The sequence below is a fragment of the Platichthys flesus genome, chromosome 9 (assembly GCF_949316205.1).
Source record: "Platichthys flesus chromosome 9, fPlaFle2.1, whole genome shotgun sequence".
Lineage (NCBI taxonomy): Eukaryota > Metazoa > Chordata > Actinopteri > Pleuronectiformes > Pleuronectidae > Platichthys > Platichthys flesus.
In genome coordinates this window covers 2,029,090-2,050,443 of record NC_084953.1, presented here as the reverse complement: position 1 = coordinate 2,050,443, position 21,354 = coordinate 2,029,090, and the positions used below count along the sequence as shown (strand labels likewise).

Sequence of the window (21,354 nt, the reverse complement as noted above, 5' to 3'; positions counted from 1 at the left end):
CCTTTCCTTTATTTAGTTTTAATTTTAGTTTAATGTTATTGAATTGTTGCAGTCGATCGGTTGTGCTACACTCTGCTCTCTGTGTCTCTCTCTGCTCGTCGTGGATCGACTCGTTGGGTCTGATAAACCCGGAAGTGCCTGTCGCTCTGCGTCTCCTCGCGCTGAATCGGTTCCTGAGGGAAACTCTTGATTCGGAGTGAAACCCGAAGTCTGACGCGGTGCACGGATCCAAGATGGAAACTATTTCCCTTCACAACTTCTCCGAGCGGATCCTGGAGCAGCTCGTGCACTTCCACGTGATGAAGCTCAGCGGGGGCTTCTTCCTGTGGGTCGGTTCCGCTCCGGTTCTGTCCAACATGGCGGTGTCGATGAGCAGCAAGAGTGTGAGTGAAACCCCGCGAGCACGCGCCCAGACAGCAGGTTCTAGATCCGACCTCGATATGAACTCTTTATGTGTATTATCTATTAACGATCAGAAGCTTCTGTTGTGAAGCTGCTGCTCTGGGATCAGCTGAAACGGTTCAGTCGTGGATCCACAGATCAGTGTGTGACTCAGTGAAATGAGGAAAAGTATTAAAATATCACAAATACTAGAAAATGAATTCTGCTAAATGAACAATATGGATTTAGAGTTTGAACATTATGACGAATGTTCTCCACAGTAAGTTCAAGGGTCACAGGTGAGAACATTAATGCTTAATTTAAAGTCTGTGTTATTATTATGAAGTTAATATGTAAAAATAATTCTGGCTCCAGCTTCTTAAAAGTGATATCTGCTTTTCTGTGATTCATGTGGCATTAAACTGAATCTCTTTTGATTTATTCTGTTATTCAGACTTTAAAACCGTCACCTCATTTCTTGGATATTATTTTTTTACATTATTTTAACACATTTACTGTCAATCTGATCCTGACATATTCATATGTGTTAAATTATTGCAATTATTGTTATATCTGTGGCTTTCTATATGTTACCTGGTTTCATTTAGTTTCATTTAAATGTCAAATAACGCCGCCTGATATCTAAATGTTATTGTTGCAGAAAAAGTTATTATCACCATTTTTATTGTTTCTTATTGTACATTTTAAACATATACGTCATAAATACCTACAAAAATACAGATATAAATATATAACTTGAAATTAGAAAATAAGCATAAGCAAATAAAGAACAGGAATCTTTTTCTCTCTCTAACATTGTGTCATTGGATGTTTATCAAAGTTTTCCATGATTTCTCAGAATAATTCAATCATGGATCTTGATGAAAGAATCAGACATTTTTAGAGGACTGATATTAATGAGTGTTTGTAATTCACAGCCTGATTGAATTCAAAGCGCCTGTGGGGGTCTGAGCTCTACTGAGCGACATAACAATACAACAATTATATTTATTTGTGTGTTTTTGCAGAACCCCCCCTAACAACTGTTGTTTTTCTGTGTGCAGGACTCCATGCCTTTATCCACGTTGGTCTTGGGGGACCCGTCCAACACTGCTCCAAATTCTCTGTCACTGAGATTAGGTAAAGAATGATGACAAATGCATGAGTCTATGATTCAGTTAAAATAGGTCGTTAAAAATCTCTTAAATTCCCATGTGGTTAGATTTTCTGGAAAAACTGTATTAATGTTCAAAATCTCTTCATTGTTTTGCCTCCTCTTCAAGTCGTGAAACAAGTTTGAGTTTGTTTGTTCCTCACAGGAAGAGACATGTTGAAAGAATGTGTTCGGTGATGTTTCACATGATTAAAAGAGATTAAATTGTTGATAAAATCTCAGACCAGATTTAGGAGGTAAAACCAGTAGCTGCTTGAGAAACAACATAAATACACCAACATGGTATATCACAGCAGGGCAGCTATAATTGTAAAGCACTATTTAAGCAAGAAAGTAAAATTGTATGTTTATATTTGTATATTTATCCTAAAAATAGTTTTTATTTTGTGTTTTCGTGACGATTTTAGTTTGATATTGGAGGAAATAACAACTTTCAACAGTAAAAAAAAAGAGTCTTTCCAAATGAGGTGAAATAATTGTGTATTTTTATGTGTTTTGCAGCGAAAAAGACCAAGAAGCAGGTTTTCGTGAGCTACAGTCTTCCAATGACGGACTCGAACCTCGGCCTGCTGGTGGAGAACAGGATCAAAAAGGAGCTGGAGCTTCACCCTGAACATTTCTGATGCTTCACTGAACTTCTTTTATACGGAACTGACGACATTCAGGACAGAACGAGAACATGGCCGGTCCAACTCACTGAGAAACTGTGATTCTACTGTAACACAAAAAACCACACACACAGTCACGTTGTGTGTTCTTTTATTGACATAATAAATTAAGTGGTTCATTATCAAAACATTTAGGGCCTATGGCTTTTTGTACAAATGCATCATATTAAAAAAATAACACTTAGAAAACATTAGTGGTCAAGTTTTTTTCTTCCTCCACATGTTTCGTTGTTGAAAACATACAAACTACTGAACCGCACAGTTGTGTTGAAAATACATGTGTCTTAAACACTACTTTAAAAACGCAGGATGATCTGTTTCATCTGTGGATCAATGTGCTTATATCCTCTAGAAGTAAGGTCGATGGTCCAGACCCCAGACTGGGAACAAAGATGGACGACCACCTACTCCCACTCTTCAGAAATGAAGCCAAAGTATTCTAGATAGGAATCTGTGCAGTAAAAGTTCAGATGAGGGTTAGTGAATACGTGTTCTCATCCAGTCTCAGCTGTCAATCCTGATGTTTCACCCTGTTTTTAGAGCATTAAATATCAATAAATAGCCAACTTTTTTTTAAAGATTGCCTGATTTATGACCTATACTGCAGCTAGACACCAGGGGGCGCTCCAGACGAACGTTGTCATCATCCTCAGAGGACATCAGTAGCGATTGAATCATCAAACCAATCTTATCAAATAAATCAATCTTAATTTGACATGTATTTAGTTTAATCTGGTCCGTGTCCCATCCACTTGCATGGAGGAGGCAGGGATTTGAGAGCGGTACTGCAGCCAGCCACCAGGGGGCGGTCCAGATGCCTTGGCTTCACTTTCAAGGAGCTGTCATGGCGTCCATCTTTACACACAGTCTCTGATCCATACAAAATGAACGAATGGCACATGTTTACATACCTTACATCTCTATGCAGTACTAAAGGATACTTCCATAGTAAAGTGTATAAATGTACACTAATCACAACTAGGCCAGTTTCACGGCGGCTCTACTCTAATCTTCACAAACATTTATTTCAAAAAACTGTAAAATATTGTGCTTTCTGGCTAAAGTTACATGTCCCAGGAGCAGGTTCACCACATCACCACAGCACAGGGGACACGTGGAGATCCAGGAGGTATTTCAAACAACAAAACTTTGCCCTGGGCAGAGAGACAAAATAAATACTGGTTTTCATAAATTACATTCTGTTGTTTTTTTTGTTAAAAAACGACAGAGCCATCGCGATAAAGCCATTTGGAAAGCTGAGACGCGTCATAAGACAAAGCACCCGATGTCCGTTCAGCGCTCAGATCCGTTTAGCGCGGCCTCCACACGGCGTCTTCCAAGGTCTCCGGCTGTCCGTCACACCGGGACCACCATCATACACCCCCAACAACAACCGCAGGAAGTTCCAACACATGGACACCGAGCGTCACCGTCTGAGGGTAAAGTGCCACAGCGGCCTCCTCGCGGTGGAACACAGATAGAGAACAGGGGAACGTGTAAAACCACCTGGGCCAATTCATGCAGAACAAAAAGAGCGGTAGCGGTTCGGCCAATCCCTGGATCCATCCCCCCCCCCCCCCCCAAGCGTGTCGGCCCCCGGGGAAATCACAAACACCTGATTGTGTCTCGGACGTTTAGTGCAAATCAACTCATAAAGAACCACAGGATGAAGTCCTCTTTCAACGAGTCACAGCCACGAACAGGAGCTCGTTCGCTCGTCGTTGTTTCGGCAGAGAGAGAGAGACTCACCGCTCGAGAACCTTCATACTGCTCAACACACTGACTTCAGGTCAGCGTGGTGCAGGACCATCTTTTTTGGCAACTCCTGAAGAATCATAATCACTACAAACTACACAAAATCACTATTGTCACAGTCTCCAACCATCACAAGAGTCCATCGGATCATTTCCTTCAAAAGTCTCTCTCTTTCTTTCAGGGGGGGGGGGGTTCAGTCTGGTTAATGCTTGAGCAGTTAATAGCACAGTAGTGGGGCGCCGCTGTGACGCTCACACCCCATTGGCTACGGCACAATTTCCAATCACCTCCCCACCAGTCGCCAGGGCATACGAGGCCGGCACCGCTGCCAGAGCGGTGGCTGCTGCCACTGTAGCGCCCCCGGTGGTCGAGAGGTGTATGGGCGTGTCGTGGACGCGGGAGTAGTCCCTGTCGCTCTTCACGAGGAGGAGGTGCTGCTCCCCGGGGTGGAGCAGCGTCTGCCGGGTGAAGGTCTCTCCGTCGGCCAGGCTCTCCGGCAGGGGCTGGCCCCGCGGCTCCGGCAGCAGCAGCAGGCAGATGATGCAGAGCAGCGTGCAGCAGGCGAAGATCACGTGGTGCAGGAAGTAGCCCTTCTGGTTGTGGAGCTCCATGATGGGAGCGGTGAGCATCCCGAAGCCGGCGCTGGCCAGGACCAGGCCGAGCCCTCCTCCCCTGCACAGACACAAGCATTTGACCTGTTAGGTTTGTTGGAGTCCCATCTGCTAACATGGAGGAGTGACCTATACTGCAGCCAGCCACCAGGGGGCGATCATCTTGATTTGGATTCACTTTTGTCACCCATTGTTATCATTCGCAGTTTACGGGTTAAAGCATTGTGTTGCTTTAATGGGCTTCAAGGCCACGCTCACATGTTAAGCAATGTTCCACCACAAGATGGAGCCAGTGAGCTGTCAAAAGACTACACTGTGTCTTTGATAATTCATATTTATAATAACATAATAAAACATGTAGGTGATAAAATACTGCACAAGGATTAATACATTATTTTTTAAAAGATGTCACAGAGTCTAATAGAAAAAGGTTTTTCTTCCTTTGAATTTTCCCGAGACAAAGCTCGGTACATGTTTTATAGTAACACTTAAAAAAGTTGTCAGGTAGTAAATAAGAGCTCTAAAGGCCGAGAGGGGGGAGTGATTCCAGACCGCAGCGCGCCCCCCCCTGCTGTGTTTCAACAGCCTCTGTATTCATGTAGGTAATGAGCAGTCAGCCCCCCCCCCCCCGCGAGCAGCCGCACTGACCTGATGACTGTCGGGGTGATTTCAGCACAGAAGAAGATGCTGAGCGTGCTCACGGCGTGCGAGGAGAACATCCCGATGATGGAGAACGCCACCGAGAACTTCCTGTTCAGGGAGTCTCGCAGAACTGAGGAGAAGAAGAGGAGGAGGAGGAGGAGGGCGACGAGAGGTGAGCACACAAACAAACACACAACTCAGAGTGATTTAAATCATGTGAAGTTAGTTTAGTGTCACTCGTTCGTACCTGTGTCGTGGCGAAGGCTGTACTTCCCGATCACTGGATCCCATTAGAGAGCATTGGGAAACAGAAGAGAGGAGAAGATGTCATGACTCAGCACAGAGGACAGAACAGTGCTGACTCAAAACAAGCAGAATTAAAACACAAAGCCTTGAGGACCGATCTGAGGAGAGGAGTGCTGCAGCCTGAGATAACGATGTGGATGTAGGTCAGAGCAGGAGGAATCAGCCGAGGCTCCGATGAGACGAGACGTAAACTAAAGGGTGCACTGATTTAATGACCGGGGGGGGGGGGGGGGGGCAAGCACAGTGCCAAGAGTGACCAAGAGGTTTTTTCTTAACGTGAAACTCAAGTTTACCCTTAAAGGCTCATTTGAGCTGCACGTAACTTCAACTTTATTAGATATATTATATTCCCCCCTTGAGATTTAACCCTTGTGTATTGTGGTCGACTTGTTAAAACTATTTGCTACACTGCCCCCCCCCCCAGATGCTTTCCTGCAGTACTCCTTCATTTCATTTCAGTTTTTGCTTTTTCCTTTGTAATCGATGTGGATTTGTTTGGCTCAGTTTTAGTGAGAACTCACAGTTGAGTAAGCCGAGCTGCAGCAGGGAGGCCAGGGCCGTGATGATCATGAAGGTGAGAAGCCCCCCCCGACGTCCCATCAGCCCCACAGCGGGGCACACTGCCAGGCAGGTGGCCACGGCGATGCCAGCCATGGTGTAGTAGTCTGCGTGGCACAGAGCAGTCGGCTGCGCCTCCGGGTCCATCATGCTGCGGGCGAAGCAGTGGTGGATCCCGTAGCCGGTCAGGCTGCACAGAGGAGACACACAGACGGACAGAGGGGAAATCAGACAGGAAGCCGGGACGTGGGACACGCGTCTGCCACGGGGCGAGGGACGCCCCCATTCACATCTTCATTCCTCTCTGGAGGACCAGCTCATGTGTAATTCATGCTCTCGACACAACAGATGTCGGCTTTGATTAGCAAAGGAACTGACACAAAGGCAACACACTCACGAGTTGACACACAGCACCACGATGTTCTTCCACAGGTTCCTGGTGCTCATCATCTTCACGATGCAGGTCCTCTGGGGCCTCTTGTGCAGCTCCTGCTCCAGCTCTGGAAGGAGACATGAAACGAAGACCTTGAGACCTTTTCTTTCAGGAGGTAATGAGAGAGCGGCGGCTGAGGGACCTCAGGGACAAGCTCATGTGCCGCGGGGCCTGAAGACGGATGTAGGACGTCCTCTCTGCCCACGCTCTTCATCTATCAGCCTGCTCGGCCACAGGGAGACGCAGGAACAATGAATCAGACACCGAGGCGGAGGAGGAGGAGGATGTGTTGGTGGAAGAGAGAGGAGAGAAGTTCTGTGTCTAAGAGCTCAGCAACGAATCTCATTATAAATCCGGTCGTTTCAATATTGCTGTTAAGTTTTAGACGATTGCTCGGACATTTTAAAAAATCACTCTAAACAACTTTGATGGTTATTTCTCATTAGCTCATAAGGTTTTACCTTATAATTAAAGTGGCTGACATATTAATTGTTATTAAAAAAAAATTCCTAGCAGCCCTACAGGTCCCACTTTATTGATTTCTATAAACAGATGCATGTGAATATATATAATGTAGGTGCAGGCTGGAAACCTCCTGGTTTCTGTTTCTTCTTTGAATGAAATGCATCAACTACTTCATTTGTCTTTTCTTCATATTCAAAGAAGACATGTTGCAGTTGAATTTCATCATATGACCGTGCTGGGAACGGCATGAACGTGTGCGCACACATGAAGAGGAGGGGGGGGGGGGGGCTGCTTGTTTGTGAGTCTGTGTGTTCATTCAATGATCATTTCATCACATCGCAAAATGAGCAGCTGGAAGTTTAAAACCCAGAACCAGATGGATTTTGGATAGTTTGTCGTCTTGTTTGTCGTCTTGTTTGTCATCTTGTTTTGTTTGTCATCTTGTTTGTCGTGTTGTCTGTCATCTTGTTTATTATTTGGTTGTCGTCTTTGTTTGTCGTCTTGTTTGTTGTGTTGTTTGTTGTGTTGTTTGTCGTCCCCTCCTGGAATCGATCCTCACCTGTGAACACCCCGCTGGGCTCGGTGGTCAGGTCGACCTGGTTCTTCCGGGCGATGTGAAGCATCATGGCCTTGGACCTCCTGTAGTGCTGGGTGGCCAGCAACCAGCGCAGTGACTCGGGAAAAATCCTGGCGAGAGGGAAAGACGGATGAGAACAGAGTGTGTTGTAAAAACAAGGGACAGAGAGCGAGGGGCAGAGAAACAAGAGGAGAAAGAGAGGATTGTTTCTCAGTCCAAGCCGAGTGTGCTCAGTGCTGTGTGGTGTACAAGCTGTCGCCTGGCTCAACGCTACAAGAATCTGCCCCCCCACACACACACACAAACTTCCCAGCAGCCCCGGCGTGGCTTCCCTCCGGGGGCGGGACTCACCAGACGTAGGGCAGCATCAGGACGAAGGGGCTGATGATGACTATCTGCAGCACCTGCCAGTCGTCCCGGTCCGGCCAGCTGCGGCACAGCGCGGCCACGCCCGGCATCAGGAGCTGCCCCCCCACCATCAGAAAACTGGCCACCATGGTCATGGAGAACCGCCAGGCTGGCAGACACAGCTCGATCCCTGAAGTGAGAGGAGAGAGGGAGGGAGAGTGAGTTCCACCGGAGGGGACTCGGTGATCTACGAGCTGCTGGTGCGTGGACGTGTCCCTGGATGTGATTACCATCATAAACTGAGCTGTGGCCTCAATGGCCTGACAGAGTGGGATGTGTGGGTTTGTTTAATGGTGGAGCTGGTGTTGAGTTCCCACTCTGAATTATTGAGGACTGGTTTTACTGATCCGTCCCTTGAGGACAAGCACTTTAACACCAGACCTCTTTATAAACTCCGGATGGAGTTCGAGCTTGTCAGAGGGTTCAGCTGCTCGGTGCTGTAACTCCCCCTCCCCCTGCCAGGGCTCCCATTACCCCCCCCCCCCCCCCCCCTACGCTGCCGGTAACTTGGTACAATCCAGATGGCTTGGTCCATATGGCAAGGTCCTTCTCAAGGTGACCATTGTCGGTGGGTGAGGAAGAAAGTGGGGGGGGCTCGCTAACCTGGCATCATGTACTGTCACATTCTTATTGTAGGGGAGAGGAGGACGAGGGGGAGGAAACGGGGGAGAGAATAAAGTGGGAAGAGTAGGACTAGAATACAAATTACTTTTCCCCCCATTCATCGGTGGAATCACTGCAGGAATGATAATAAAGCACGAGAGAGAGAGAGAGAGAGAGAGAGAGAGAGAGAGAGAAAGAGAGAGAGACGCCCCGGAGAAAGGAGAGAATAACAAAGAGATGATTCAGTCGGAGGCAGTAGATGAAAAAGAGAATTAGAGGTATTACAATAAATCCTTTTAATAAAAAAAACATCTTCCCTTCTGCCAAAGACTTTTAGATGAATGTCTCTGAAAAACACACAGGAACCAAACAGGAAATCCCACCGACCCATGTCAAAGGTGAGGAGGCCCCTGCTGTCACCGAATGGCTTTTACTTGATTGGTTTGAGCCATTATTATACTTCTTTAATCCTATTTTATATAACATCCTCTGTACTTTCAGCTCTAATAAAGCCTGTCAGGCACCAAACAGCAGATCTGAACGGTCGGTGATCAGCGGAGAGAGAAAGAGACACAAGTTTGTCTCAGGAGCAGAAAGGTGAGCGACTTCAAATCTTCGGTCTGACACAAGCATGACTCTGAATCAACTCTGATGTGATCTCATGTCTGTTGTTTGTGTAAATAAGTAACGTGCATATGACGAAAGAAGGTTTTAATAAAAACCTAAATAATTGTGTTTTCTACTCGTTCTGCTGCCCACTAGTGGATAGAAAAAAAGCTGTTATTAAATGTTTATTTAATATACAGTTGTTAGTTTGATATATAGAGCTAATTAAGGACTTCTTAATTCAGTGTAATGGCTCTTCATATTTTATTAGGTGATAAATATTTGGGCCTATTTTGTTGGTTTGTTGAGTCGTCACACGCTGTGGCACTTGTGTCCACAGCGGTCAACAACAAAGGATCCGACACACACACACACACACACACACACACACACACACACACACACACACACACACACACACACACACACACACACACAAACACACACACTCACACACACATACACACTGAAGAAATGAACTGTACCTTAGTGAAGGCAAAACCAAGACAACCGAAAAACACTCCCCAACTCTCTGGGGGAGTTAAGTGTCTGATCCCACTAACTCTGCTGGGACACAACACACACACACACACATACACACATACACACAAGCACACACACACATATACACACACGGACACACACACTGGCAGAGACCTTTTGTTCCAGCTGAGCAGAGAATGATTCTCCTTGTGCTGATTATCTCACTGCTCCCCCTGTGGGCTGATTTCCTCCCTCACCCCCCCCCCCCCCCCCCCTCACCCCTCCCCACTCTCCCCTCTTGCTCATCTGGACTAAAGTGGTTCTCTCACCCTCTGTGAAGCCCCCCCCCCACAGCTTCTCCTCCTTCTTTTACATCTGCAAAGAAACAGTCGCAGCAGCTTTGCAACACAAAACCCATAATGGAATAAAAGGAGCGTAAAGACAAAGGGGGGTGGGGGGGGGGGGCAGAGAGCAGCTGAGCTAATGGTCAAAGGATCCCCGGTGACAAATGGCCGACAGCAGCACACTCGCTCAGTTGTCTGCTGCTCCCGTGCTAACCTTGCCCCGGGGCATGACAACAGAGCAGAGAGACAATCGGTGACATGAAGAGAAAGGACCCGGACCTCAGACGTGAGGAGGAGCTGGAGAAATGGAGAATTGACTTTACTGGTCAATTAATTATATCAAGTCTTAATTATACTGAAGTCCACACATGCTCCTGAAGGTTTTCCAGAGGGGCTGTGAGAGAAACACAGATGTCTGAGTCTTGCTATGAACATTTTCCAGGACTTTTCCTATCAGCCCCCTTTCAAAGTCTCAGGGAAAAGAAGAGGTAGAAGATGTAAAGGTAGAAGATGAAGACATGAACTTGGAAAGACGAGGAGATTCCAGAGCTTTTGGTGATAAGGGCCGAAGCCACTGTCGATGTGCTGACCCGGACAATTCTCAGGAAAATGTTCAAATACCAAATTCTAAAACAGCTTGATAGCAATTATAGGAAAGTTTCTGCTGAGATATTTCAGTCTGAACAAAAATATATATAATAGTATACAATATTTAAGACTGATGAACAGAGGAAAGAGGCAGTGAGAAGATTTATCGTGTTTTTCTGTAATTTTATAGACAAAAATAAAGATATCAAGATATTTTATTGCAGCCTCAGGTGAATGGCTTCATACGAAGAGAAGGATTGGAAAGAGATAAATCCTCGACAAGGGCACAGCGTGACAGCTTCCCCCGCTGAGTCAGCAATAGCTGTTCCCACAGCTCATAATACACACACACACACACACACACACACACACACACACACACACACACACACACACACACACACTGGTGCACCGCCTTTCCCTGTCATCACCTAAACGTCTCCGAGGAGCAGAGAAGGACAGGAAGAGGCAATGATACCGACCCTGTTCTCACAAGTGTGAAAGTAAGAGCTCCCTCGTGCCTCCGTGCAGACGCAGCTAATGCTCTGAAAGATTTATCCTTTAAATTCTAAATATAAGAGTCACAGCTCCAGTTCACAACATAATATTATGGAGAAATATGAATTATGTGCACCTGAAGTCTCCAATCGGTGCGTCTGTTCAAATACACGACTTCTGTATATAAATAAAGCTCAAGAAGTAACATAGTTTGTTGTTTTGGGAGAATTAGTGATTGTTTGGGACAAATGTTGTTTATGGATCAATAACAAACAAGTAGATCATCCTGTGGGATTAATGCAATTTGTCTCTTTGGAGATTTTGATGCTTTTCTTTTCCAACAGTGAAACTGAATCTCTATTGGAGTTAAGGTAGCTGCTGTAGAGTCACTCTGACAACGGCTGAAAACACCTTTCCTGCCAACAGTGGGTGAGCTCTCACTTCTGTGTCTGCACGTGTCTCAGGGTGAACACAATATATCCAATATATTCCAGAGATGATGTCGAGATGGGATTTTAAAATGTTTTTCTGCCCTTAAAATGGAAAGAGGACGAACAGGAGGAAAAGTCTAACGTTTCCCCAGGACGACCCAGAGGTGGCTGCCAAATTACAAACTAATCAACCCTGTGATGACTGATGCAAACACACACAAACACACACTCACACAAATCAACACATTCAAATTAGCAGAGCAAACTGAACCTGGAGTGGAGTTTATTATGGGCTGCGTGTCGCAGGGAGATAACCGGCCGATGAGAGATTTTAAATGAGCCTGGAGAAAACGAGCAGGAGAGGATGTGACTGCTGCTGGTGTTAAAATGAAACAGAGAGAAGGGGGGAGCAGGATGGAGGAGAGGAGAGGAGAGGAGGACAGAGGAGAGAGGAGAGAAAATTGAAATGGAAATTGTCAGAGAGCTGCTGGATTTTAAAAATAGAAATTCAGCTTTACAGGGACAGAGGCTGAGAGGAGGGGAGCCGGCACAGGGAGGCTCTCTGGAGGGAGATAGAGGAGAAACTACAGATGGAACAGTGCAACCATAGCAAACACACACGTGTACACACACACTGTACAATCATCCATCATGTTTATTATCTGCCCTCCCTCCTGCTGCAGCTGTTGAGCTCCCAGCTGTTTGACAAAGTGCACAGTAATGTGCCTCTGTTGGTTTTACACGTCACAGTTATGGTTTCTATTATTGTTTTAATTTCATGTGAAACCGTGAGTCTGGTGTTAAACTGCTGCTTCTCAGCTGTACTTTAAAACATGATGGGTTCAAACATCTGGTGTTTTACACACAGAGGAAGAGTCTCAGCTCAATGCTGCAGGACAATAAGAGACAATCAACCAATGAGTGGTTTTATGATTGGAAGAGGGAGCTGGGTCACATGACCTTACGAGGAAGGGTTTTACCTCCTGAGCAACAACCTGGAAGTACTTAAAGTATAAATAAACCAAATATAATGGGAGTAATCCAGTTTACCGTTGTAAAACCAGAACATTAGAGTCCATGTGATCTGCTGTCCTGCTACTTAGTTTAACAACTGAAGGTCAGCTCTTCAACCTCATCAGTATTTTTTGATTTCAGGTCCGATACACTGGAGCCTTGTGCTAAACACAACACAACAAAACAAAGTGTCAGTGGCACAACACTGAGCGTCTGTGCCTTGTCTGTCCTGCAGCAGGGAAACCAGTGACTGTTCTACCTCTGCTGGCAAATCTCCCACTGAAAGAATTCATCCCCAGCGTCCGCTCTCCACCTGTCATGGTGGACTAGTGAAGAGTTTCTGGATGTTTATTGGAAGCTTCACACGTCTTCACGATCCCTCAGGTGTTTCACTAAGTGGACGACAGCGTCTGTTCTCTGCTGTCTGTCGTAGTGTGAGTCGTTCTGCAGCAGCCCTGCTCCTCCTACTGGAGTAATGCATCGACGCCTCACACAACAGACTCACACCTACTTCAAAGTGCACGCATACAATCTGTTGTCTCACACAAACAGCAGATACAGGGAACACACACACACTCAGTAACACAATCAGTTACTTATCCCATCATCGTCAGCACTGACAAAAGAAATGTTTATGGCTCAAATCACAGGTTTTTGTATTCAGCAAATTGGCCACAATAACAGAGGGAAATGATCAAAGTGAGCGAGTGTGTGACAACAAAGAGAAAACACACGAGAGGAAGAGGAGGAAATATAATGATGTGAAGAACGTGAACAAGTAATGGCCAAACTGGAGTTTCAGGCAAAATGGAAAAACTGAAACCTGACAAATCTCAGATCTGAGATTCAAATGTTCATTCATGTTGAATATTACTAAATAACAAACCAGAAAACAAAAGTTCATGATACAGACAAGGATTAAAGGAAATTCTTTATAAACTAAGATGTACTTTCACTATTTGTAAATCTAAGCTGTCACAGATAAATATGCATAAGTCAACACTTTGTTGTTAAATATGACTTATTTATATAACTGATGTTATATTCTTACATACGTTTGTTTCTGAAGTAGTTGACGATTCCCTGGGAAACCCTCTACCGAGCAATACGCATTATTTCATATCATTATCTTGTTTTAAATACGAGGACCTTGGTCACATGAGATGTTCTCCTCCAGCTCAACACCCACCAGAGGAACATTAGCATTGAAGCTGTGGAATCTTGGCTTTGTTAAGAGTTTCTCTTTGTCTCCTGCAGCTTTCTTTGTTTCTCAGATGTTTACTGACGTCATTAATGACCTTTGTCGATTAGCTGTAACGTTTTTGTAATGGTACCAGTGATTCCAGTGATCAATGAGATTCGTTTCATTCTCCTCTCGTCCTCATCGTCCTTCAAACAGCGACTCTGCAGACGGCTCGGAGGCGTAGGCTCACATTTAGTTTGTTTGTTTTGAGAAGCACTTCGGTGGAGACTTATCTGGAACCCCCCCCCCCCGCTGAGAGGGACAACCCCCCCCCCACCCATCCACAGAGCACAGAGTCGGCCCCCGGCTTCCAGCAAAATGTATGACTAATCCCTGACTGGCCTGAAAGAGAGAAGAGGCCTGGGCAGGGTGAGGAAGAGGGGGAGTCCAGCCGGGGCAGGAATGCATGTGGGGGTGACACCAATTTAAAAACCTTTGATTGAGAGCTCTAGTTTCTGAATGTAACCCGAGCATCCACTCACTAAAGGAATCAGTAGCTCAGGTTTTATTATAGTTTGACAACAATTAGCTTAGTTTTCACTCTTTACCTGGTGAAAAACCTTAAGTCAGCAATATTCTGACTATTCCTAATGAGACGTTATTGTGATTATGATGTTTGCACTAGTCGCCAATAGAATAATGTTGTTTACACTTGAACACAGGCTACGTGTCATCAAACAGTTGGTAGGTGTTGTGTGTTGATGTTGCTGATCAGTCATTAGGACAGAATAATGTGGTTAAGACATAAAGAGCCTTAATTAGCCGTCTCTCTATTTCATTGTTTAAATAAGAACAGCTTTAATGGGCGTTTTATACAGTATATGACACCATGTATAAGGTTCTGAGTCCCGTTTCCTCCCATCTGGATCATCTTCCTCTACGTCCCACTGACTGGTTCCATTTAATAAACACAGGAGAGAACCAGAAAGAGTAAAAGGAGGAGAAGAGCTGACCGGCCGGAGGAGGTGAAGTGGTGTACTTACTGAGCACGTAGAGGGAGAGAGCGAGGCCCGCCAAGCAGAAACCCTCAAAGAAGCGCAAGGTGCTGAACATGGTGACGTTGGTGGAGAAGGCCACGCTCAGACCGAACACCAGCATGAAGAACACGGAGAGGATCATCACCGGGTGTCGACCAAACCTGAGAGAAGGACGTGAGAGAGAGAGAGAGAGAGAGAGAGAGAGAGAGAGAGAGAGAGAGAGAGAGAGAGAGAGAGAGAAGAAGAAGAAGAGACTGTCACAGAGTGGAAGAAGAAGCCTCTGATGGGCAGTCGAGTGAAAGTGATCATTCCTCATTGTTTCCTTCAGACTGTGTCCACTTCCTGGTTGATGGGGGGGGGCGGGGGGGGCGTCACTGCCCTGCACTTTTCTTTACATCGCTTCCATGGTCACTGATCCTCCAACACAATGCGGGGACTATTTTTCCCACGATGCAGTTCAGGTGGATCACACGCTCCACAGTGAATTCAGACTGGATTAAAGAGTCAATTAACCTAGTTAGAAAGATGATTTATCGACCGGCTGATAAGAGAGTTTTAGTTTTAATTAATTTAAGGAGGGAGTTGTTCCATAAACTGAAAATTTGGGTAATAAATGTATTGTTTGCTCTTTGTTTTCTCTTCCAGATGTGATTATGAACATGTCCGATCTCCTGCCTGCTTGTGTTTCTCTGCAGAATCTGTGCTACGGATTCAGTGAGGACATGATGCTGTAAGAACCCGTAGTAATGTTGCTCTTTACGAACACATAATGAAGACGTTCAGCACATCAGATCTCAGGATTCAGGTCAGTTGGGTTAAACTAACCTCTTTCTAGTCAGCCTGCTAGTTGGTGAACGTGGGGAAACGCAAGTTTAAAAACAAGTGTCTTGAGACAGACGTGGACCAGTTGTGTTTAAAGTCGGTGCCTGAAAGAATCTCAATCTTAGGACAATGAGGATTGAGGTGGTGGCGTCTAACAGACATGAACGTGTTAAATTAGTATATTTTCACCTTTGCAGTGTATTTCCATTGAAAGTTTGGTCTTAATTAAGATTTCAAGATGTTTTAAAGATCTTGAAAAGTCTGAAATTGAAGTTGTTTATATCGTAGACACCCTCGTTAAATAGGACGTCACTTTACCGAATGTCTTGATTCAACTGTGGATCATTTATTAGCTTTAATTCTTTCATTCTCACCCTTTAGGGTAATTTACTGACCGTTTCTAAGGCTGAGACTTGAAAACACTTAAGAAGGACACGAAATAGAAATTGAGGAGGCAGCGTACCAGTCGGCCATGACACCCATCACTAGGTAGCCAAATATGGAGCCCACCAGCAGGGAGAACTTGGCGATGTGCACCTTCCAGGCCGAGTCGCACACCAGCTTCCACTGAAACAGAGGGAAGACGAGCATTGGTCAACAAAAACAACAACAACTGCGTTAGACGGGTGGAGAACATAAAGCCGCAGGATTTTTTATCTGAGAGCTGAATGTAAATGGTGAGAAATCTGTCATCTGTCCAAGAGGGTTTAGCTCCGTGACTCACTGCTTTCATAATTCACGAAGGCTGATGAGTGAGCAAACACGCAGCCGACACTCTGAAATATTCAAATGTGGATGTGGAAGAGAAGCGAGAGAAACACGAGCACGTACATGTGTCAGAGAGAGAAGCTGCACGTGTGTGAATGTGAACACGTGCAGCGAACATGAGAAATCAATACTTTTCCACTTTTTCCTCCAAGGTCATAAGTCACCACACACATGCACACACACAAACACACACACACACACACAGCTGCAGCTCTCGAGCATCTGAAACTCAGCCAAGGACACGTGGAAGCACAAAGTATCCACGAGCGCAGAGACTCAGCCGAGTGTGGAAATAGCATCGGTGTTTTAAAATGATTTAGAGAGCTCCCTGCTGGGGGGGGGGGGGGGTATTAGCACCAGTGTTCACATACTGAACATGACACCAACACAGAACTGGGGGAACATTTAAAATCAATGTGTAATCCCCTCGTGTTCATGACATGTTTCTGTCTTTACAGCAGTTTTTGCACTAATTGGATTCCTGGCAAATTGCAATTGAACAACGAGCAGAGAATTTGTGTGTTTCACTGGATCTCTGTGTGAATCTATTAGACGACACAGCTGCTGGAGTCTTTCACAGATGATCTGATTCTGATGTGACCATGAAGGTGGGAGTTGGATCTGCACCGGTGGACAAAGGTCAGTGAGACCACAATGTCTCCGTCACAGTTTTTTGTCTCATTTCCCCTCGTTCAGTGATAATTGATCAACTGAGTCACATTTCAGCATCGTCACAACTAAAGCGTCTGTTTCCAGGTTGAAGTCCACGAGCAGTGAGAAGTGGCTGAGCGGTGAAGGACGTGTTAATGTGAGGCGCCATCGGCCGACGTGAGACTTCAAGGGGGGGGGGGGGGGGGGTCTTTAATTACCTTTGATTAAGATAATGAGTGATTTTGCATTGATTGACCATTCTGTGATGTATTAATCAAATAAAATAGACTTATGTATAATATATGTTTATAATCTATCTACCAGTTCTAACAGTGTAAGTACAGTATTGTATAACTCCAGTTTTCAGCTGCTGCCTCCTCCACACACACACAAACACACACTTCTCTCTCTATAGTTGTGAGGACACTCATTGACATACTGCATTCTCTACAGCCCCTTAACCATCACTACTTAATGCCTAAGCCTTAACTTAACCCTAACCCTTAACTTAACCTAATTCTAACCCTAAAACCAAGTCTTAGCCCTGAATTAACCCTTTGTGAGGACCAGCAAAAAATGTCCTCACAACGACCGTATTAAACCAAACTTGTCCCTCATAACTATAGACACACACACACACACAGTTTGGGGAATAAAAACCCTAAACCCAAATCTAAACCTTCAATCAGCCCCTTGACGATGTGAGACCACAAAGATCTAATGTTCAAAGTGGTCCTCACAAAGACAGGAGTGCACACATACACACAGACACACACACAGAGATTCATATTGAGGTCAGTGGGTGACTTGTTCGTCAGCTGTGTTGGTGCTGCGATCAGTCAGATGAAGATGAAGATGAAGAAGATGATGGAGATGATGATGAGGATGATGAAGAGTGTAATTTTGGGACATGAGACAATCGGCTGCTCTCTCGTTACCTTGGTGACCACATTCTGGCTGAGTCCTGTCTCCAGCTCCAGTCTCCACTCCGTGCACGCGCACATCCCGCCCCCCTGTCCCAGCCCCTGTCCCTCCCCATGGCCGTCCCCGGTGCCGTTGCCCCTGGGCAGCAGCGCCGGTGTGCCCCCGGTGAGCGGCGGGGACGCCCCGGTCCAGTCGCTGTCGTTGGCCAGGGGCCGCAGACACGTGCCGATGGGTTGCGCCAGGAGGAAATAATCCGAGAACTGGCTAAAGCCGATGAACAAAGCCGGGATCCAGGTCAGGACCACGAGCTGCTTCTGGTGCCGCCCGAAGCCGCCCAGCGACGGCAGCACCGAGCCGTCGATGCGCGGCAGCAGCCGGGGCACCGGGTGCTCCAGCGGGGTGAAGCCGTTCTCCGGCGGGTGGTCCTGCCCCTCGGGCCGGCCGGGTGCCATCGCGAACCCGGCCACAAAGAGCTGCGCGCAACGGCGGGTGAAGCGGAGCCGCTGCTCCGTGCGCACTGTGCGTGAAGCCCTGTGACACAAAGAAAAACCCTCCGCGCAGATAAACCCTCTGCAGCGAGCCCGAGCCAAACTAAACACCGGGGGTCCGGTCCGATCACGCGCGCACAGGCACCGGATTACCGAGCCCTCATGGCGAAGGGGGCTCGACGCGGCCAGGGGATGTCCGAGTGCAGGGGAGACGGGGAGGCATGCTCGTGCGCACGGGCTTCATATTCCATAAACACAGCTCCTGCAGCGGGATCCATCCATGTGGGGCTGAAGTGGGCCCGGCCTGCCGGGGGGGTGGAGGTGGTCTGCGGGGCTACATCCAGAGGGGGGTCCGCTAGAAATCAGCTGGTCCTGCATGCACGCGCGCCTCAGGTCTCACACCTGTCCGGACCGTGAGCTCCTGCAGGTGCGCATCGCGACGGCCGAGCTCCCAGTCAGCGCCGGTCCGTGGAGTGGTCGTGTGGACTGGGGGGGCTGGGGACACGCTGCTCGGTGTGTCGCTGCTCGTCAATGGGACGCGCTGCCAGATCTGGGTGGGTGGGGTGTGTGTTGGGGGGGTGGGGGGGGGGGAGCAGACCCCGCCCTCCGTCGGTGGCGCTATGCGCTGCGATTGGAGAAGCTTCAGAGGACGAGCTGCAGCACCGACGAGCATCTGCAGGAAACAACCCCCCCTTTGTGCAGCTCCCAGCTTCCCACTGCCCGAAAGCTGCTGAGAATAATGCACCAGTCCGGTTCTCCAGCAGGAACCAGGACCCAGGGCCCTCTAACAGTTAGTCCAGGTGGTTTGTGTGTTTGTGTGTGTGTGTGTGTATGTGTGTGTGTGTGTGTGTGTGTGTTTGCTGAACGTCCCACTGAGGAGGTTTTGCGTCATATGATTTTCTTTTCATGAGCGTCACATAAACAGGCAGAGACAATGGCAGCATGTCAGGGATGATGTGCCGCCTGTCAGCCGCGAGGGGGCGTCACACGATCACAGGAAGCGAGCATGTCATCGATTTTATTACTGTTATTATTATTATTTATTGTTTATTATTTATTCTTCCTTTCTTTATTCGTCTCTAGTCCAATAGCCAGACAGAGCATGTGAGAAGATAGGTTTTGTGAAAGGTCAGTGAATGGAAATAAGTATTGCAGCTGCTGTGAGTGTGTGTGTGTGTGTGTGTGTGGGTGGGTGTGGGTGTGTGTGCGTGTGCGTGTGCGTGTGTATGTTTATGTGTTTGTGTGTGTGACCTTGAGAGATTCCTGTGAGTGACAGATGTTTCCCTCTGTAATGAAGATACTGTCAGTGTGTGTGTGTGTGTGTGTGTGTGTGTGCATGTGTGTATGTCAGTGTGTGTATGTGTGTGTGTGTGTGTGTGTGTGTCTGATAGCATGGAGCTGGTGTTCAGAGCTGACAGTGTAACAGAGAGGTGACAACTTGTGCTCAGCTCCCACTCATCTCTCACCTCCTTCCTCATCCCACCTTCCTCCACCTCCTCCTCCTCGGGGAGCTATTAAGGTATAAGACGGACGAGGAGGAGGAGAATATCTCTCTCTCTCTCTCTTTCTCTCTCTCTCTCTCTCTTCTCTCTCTCTCTCTCTCTCCCCACCCCCTCTCTCTCTCTGCCAGCCACACCCAGTAGACAGCACATACCAGAGCTGTCAGACGGTCCTGGAGCCCTTAGCTAAATGTGCCCCCCCCCCCCTTCACCTACACATGTAAACAATAAAATAAATAGTCTGAACTAATTTAAAACACATTTGCTGTCATCATTTTATCAGGTCACACGGAAATTTATTGATGTGTGATAAATATTCTTTCCAGTTCTCATGTACCTTGCTTAAGCTTAAAGTTGATTTATATTTTAAAATAAATAGCGCCCGCATTAATAACGGCTCGTAGTAGAGTTATATCGTTGTTATAACCGCTATATGCTCTATCTTGTTTGTTCCAATTTAACATAAACCAGAATTTATCGACTTCCATTTCTTAGGGTTTCTGATCAGTTTGGTTTTGATGGCATATGAACGAGCTGCAGACTTCACTCTACATCCGAAGTGCAAGATGGCGGCCGACGTATCCGGAATACTGTGGCTTCACTTCCTGATGGTGGGAGTGGATCTCGGGAGTCGGCCATCTTTAATTTCAGAGTTGGGTTGTGCTTCAGTGCCACTGCTGGACATTATTATATGGCAAGTTGATGCTCTCTCTATGTTTGTGCAGCTTACTGGAAGTAAAATGGTTTTGAAGGAAGTCCTCAGATAAGGAGGGGGGCAGTAGCTACTGTGGTACCAAAGGGAAAGAAATAAGCAAATTTTAATATTAGTAAATTCAAAAATCAATTAAAATCTTATCTTAAAATTGAGAAATGTCTATATATAACACGTCCATGTAAATAGCTTTTAGTCGATTGTCTCTCTAGTGAGGTCCAATCCCAGACCTGTCAGGCCCTGAGTGAGAGAATCCATCAGGAGGCGGTAGAGCAGCATCACTCGTCTACCACCAGTGACCCACATTGGTTCAGGTGTAATGTGACAGCTCGCTGAGGGCCCCACCTCCCCCCCCCCCCCCCCCCCCCCCCCGGCTCTGTGTCCTAACCCCCAGGAGGCATATCCATGTCACGCTGCTGCTGCTGCACAGGTCCTCCACTGTCCCAGGATCAGTGAGCTGCAACCTGCTCACCAGGCTCTCCCCACATTAAACACAGACTCATGCACATATTCATGTCACCTGTTAGTTTACAGCATCGTTTCATAACGTGTTTGTGTTCACCTCATCTTTCACTTCATATAAACTCCAACAGAAACATGTGGAGGAGCAGGCAGCCATGTTGAAACTGAGCCCAGATCAGGCTTTACAAACACCCTTAGGCACAAAGTCTTTGTCTTATCTTCTCTTATACACACACACACACACACACACACACACACACACC

At 46.6% G+C, this 21,354-nt stretch overlaps 2 protein-coding genes across 2 annotated transcripts; one reads left to right on the top strand and one right to left on the bottom strand.

The window, feature by feature from the left end:
- The first annotated feature begins 60 nt into the window (after nt 1-60).
- On the top strand, nt 61-2,801 carry psmg4 (proteasome (prosome, macropain) assembly chaperone 4). The gene is made up of 3 exons (XM_062395164.1): nt 61-383; nt 1,446-1,521; nt 2,057-2,801. Exons 1-3 carry the CDS (start codon nt 234-236, stop codon nt 2,176-2,178), a joined length of 348 nt encoding a protein of 115 aa, XP_062251148.1. The 5' UTR covers nt 61-233; the 3' UTR covers nt 2,179-2,801.
- A 154-nt stretch (nt 2,802-2,955) lies between these two features.
- Nucleotides 2,956-18,964, bottom strand: LOC133960504 (solute carrier family 22 member 23). Its single transcript, XM_062395157.1, has 10 exons — nt 17,945-18,964; nt 16,051-16,154; nt 14,772-14,926; nt 7,922-8,108; nt 7,553-7,680; nt 6,493-6,595; nt 6,059-6,285; nt 5,479-5,511; nt 5,238-5,361; nt 2,956-4,650 (listed from the first exon to the last, which is right to left on the bottom strand). The coding sequence occupies exons 1-10, from the start codon at nt 18,380-18,382 to the stop codon at nt 4,230-4,232; spliced, it is 1,920 nt and encodes a 639-aa protein (XP_062251141.1). The 5' UTR covers nt 18,383-18,964; the 3' UTR covers nt 2,956-4,229.
- Between the last annotated feature and the right edge of the window lie 2,390 nt (nt 18,965-21,354).

What these genes read in the sequence shown, in the direction of transcription:
- psmg4 (XM_062395164.1), top strand. Translation starts at nt 234, where the DNA reads ATGGAAACTATTTCCCTTCACAACTTCTCCGAGCGGATCCTGGAGCAG. An exon ending in TGTCGATGAGCAGCAAGAGT is followed by an intron (nt 384 to 1,445) that starts GTGAGTGAAACC and finishes TTCTGTGTGCAG; the next exon opens with GACTCCATGCCTTTATCCAC. An exon ending in TTCTCTGTCACTGAGATTAG is followed by an intron (nt 1,522 to 2,056) that starts GTAAAGAATGAT and finishes TGTGTTTTGCAG; the next exon opens with CGAAAAAGACCAAGAAGCAG.
- LOC133960504 (XM_062395157.1), bottom strand. Translation starts at nt 18,382, where the DNA reads ATGGCACCCGGCCGGCCCGAGGGGCAGGACCACCCGCCGGAGAACGGC. An exon ending in CTGATGCTGCCCTACGTCTG is followed by an intron (nt 7,681 to 7,921) that starts GTGAGTCCCGCC and finishes CCCTCTCGCCAG; the next exon opens with GATTTTTCCCGAGTCACTGC. An exon ending in CAGCCTTCGCCACGACACAG is followed by an intron (nt 5,362 to 5,478) that starts GTACGAACGAGT and finishes TCTTCTCCTCAG; the next exon opens with TTCTGCGAGACTCCCTGAAC.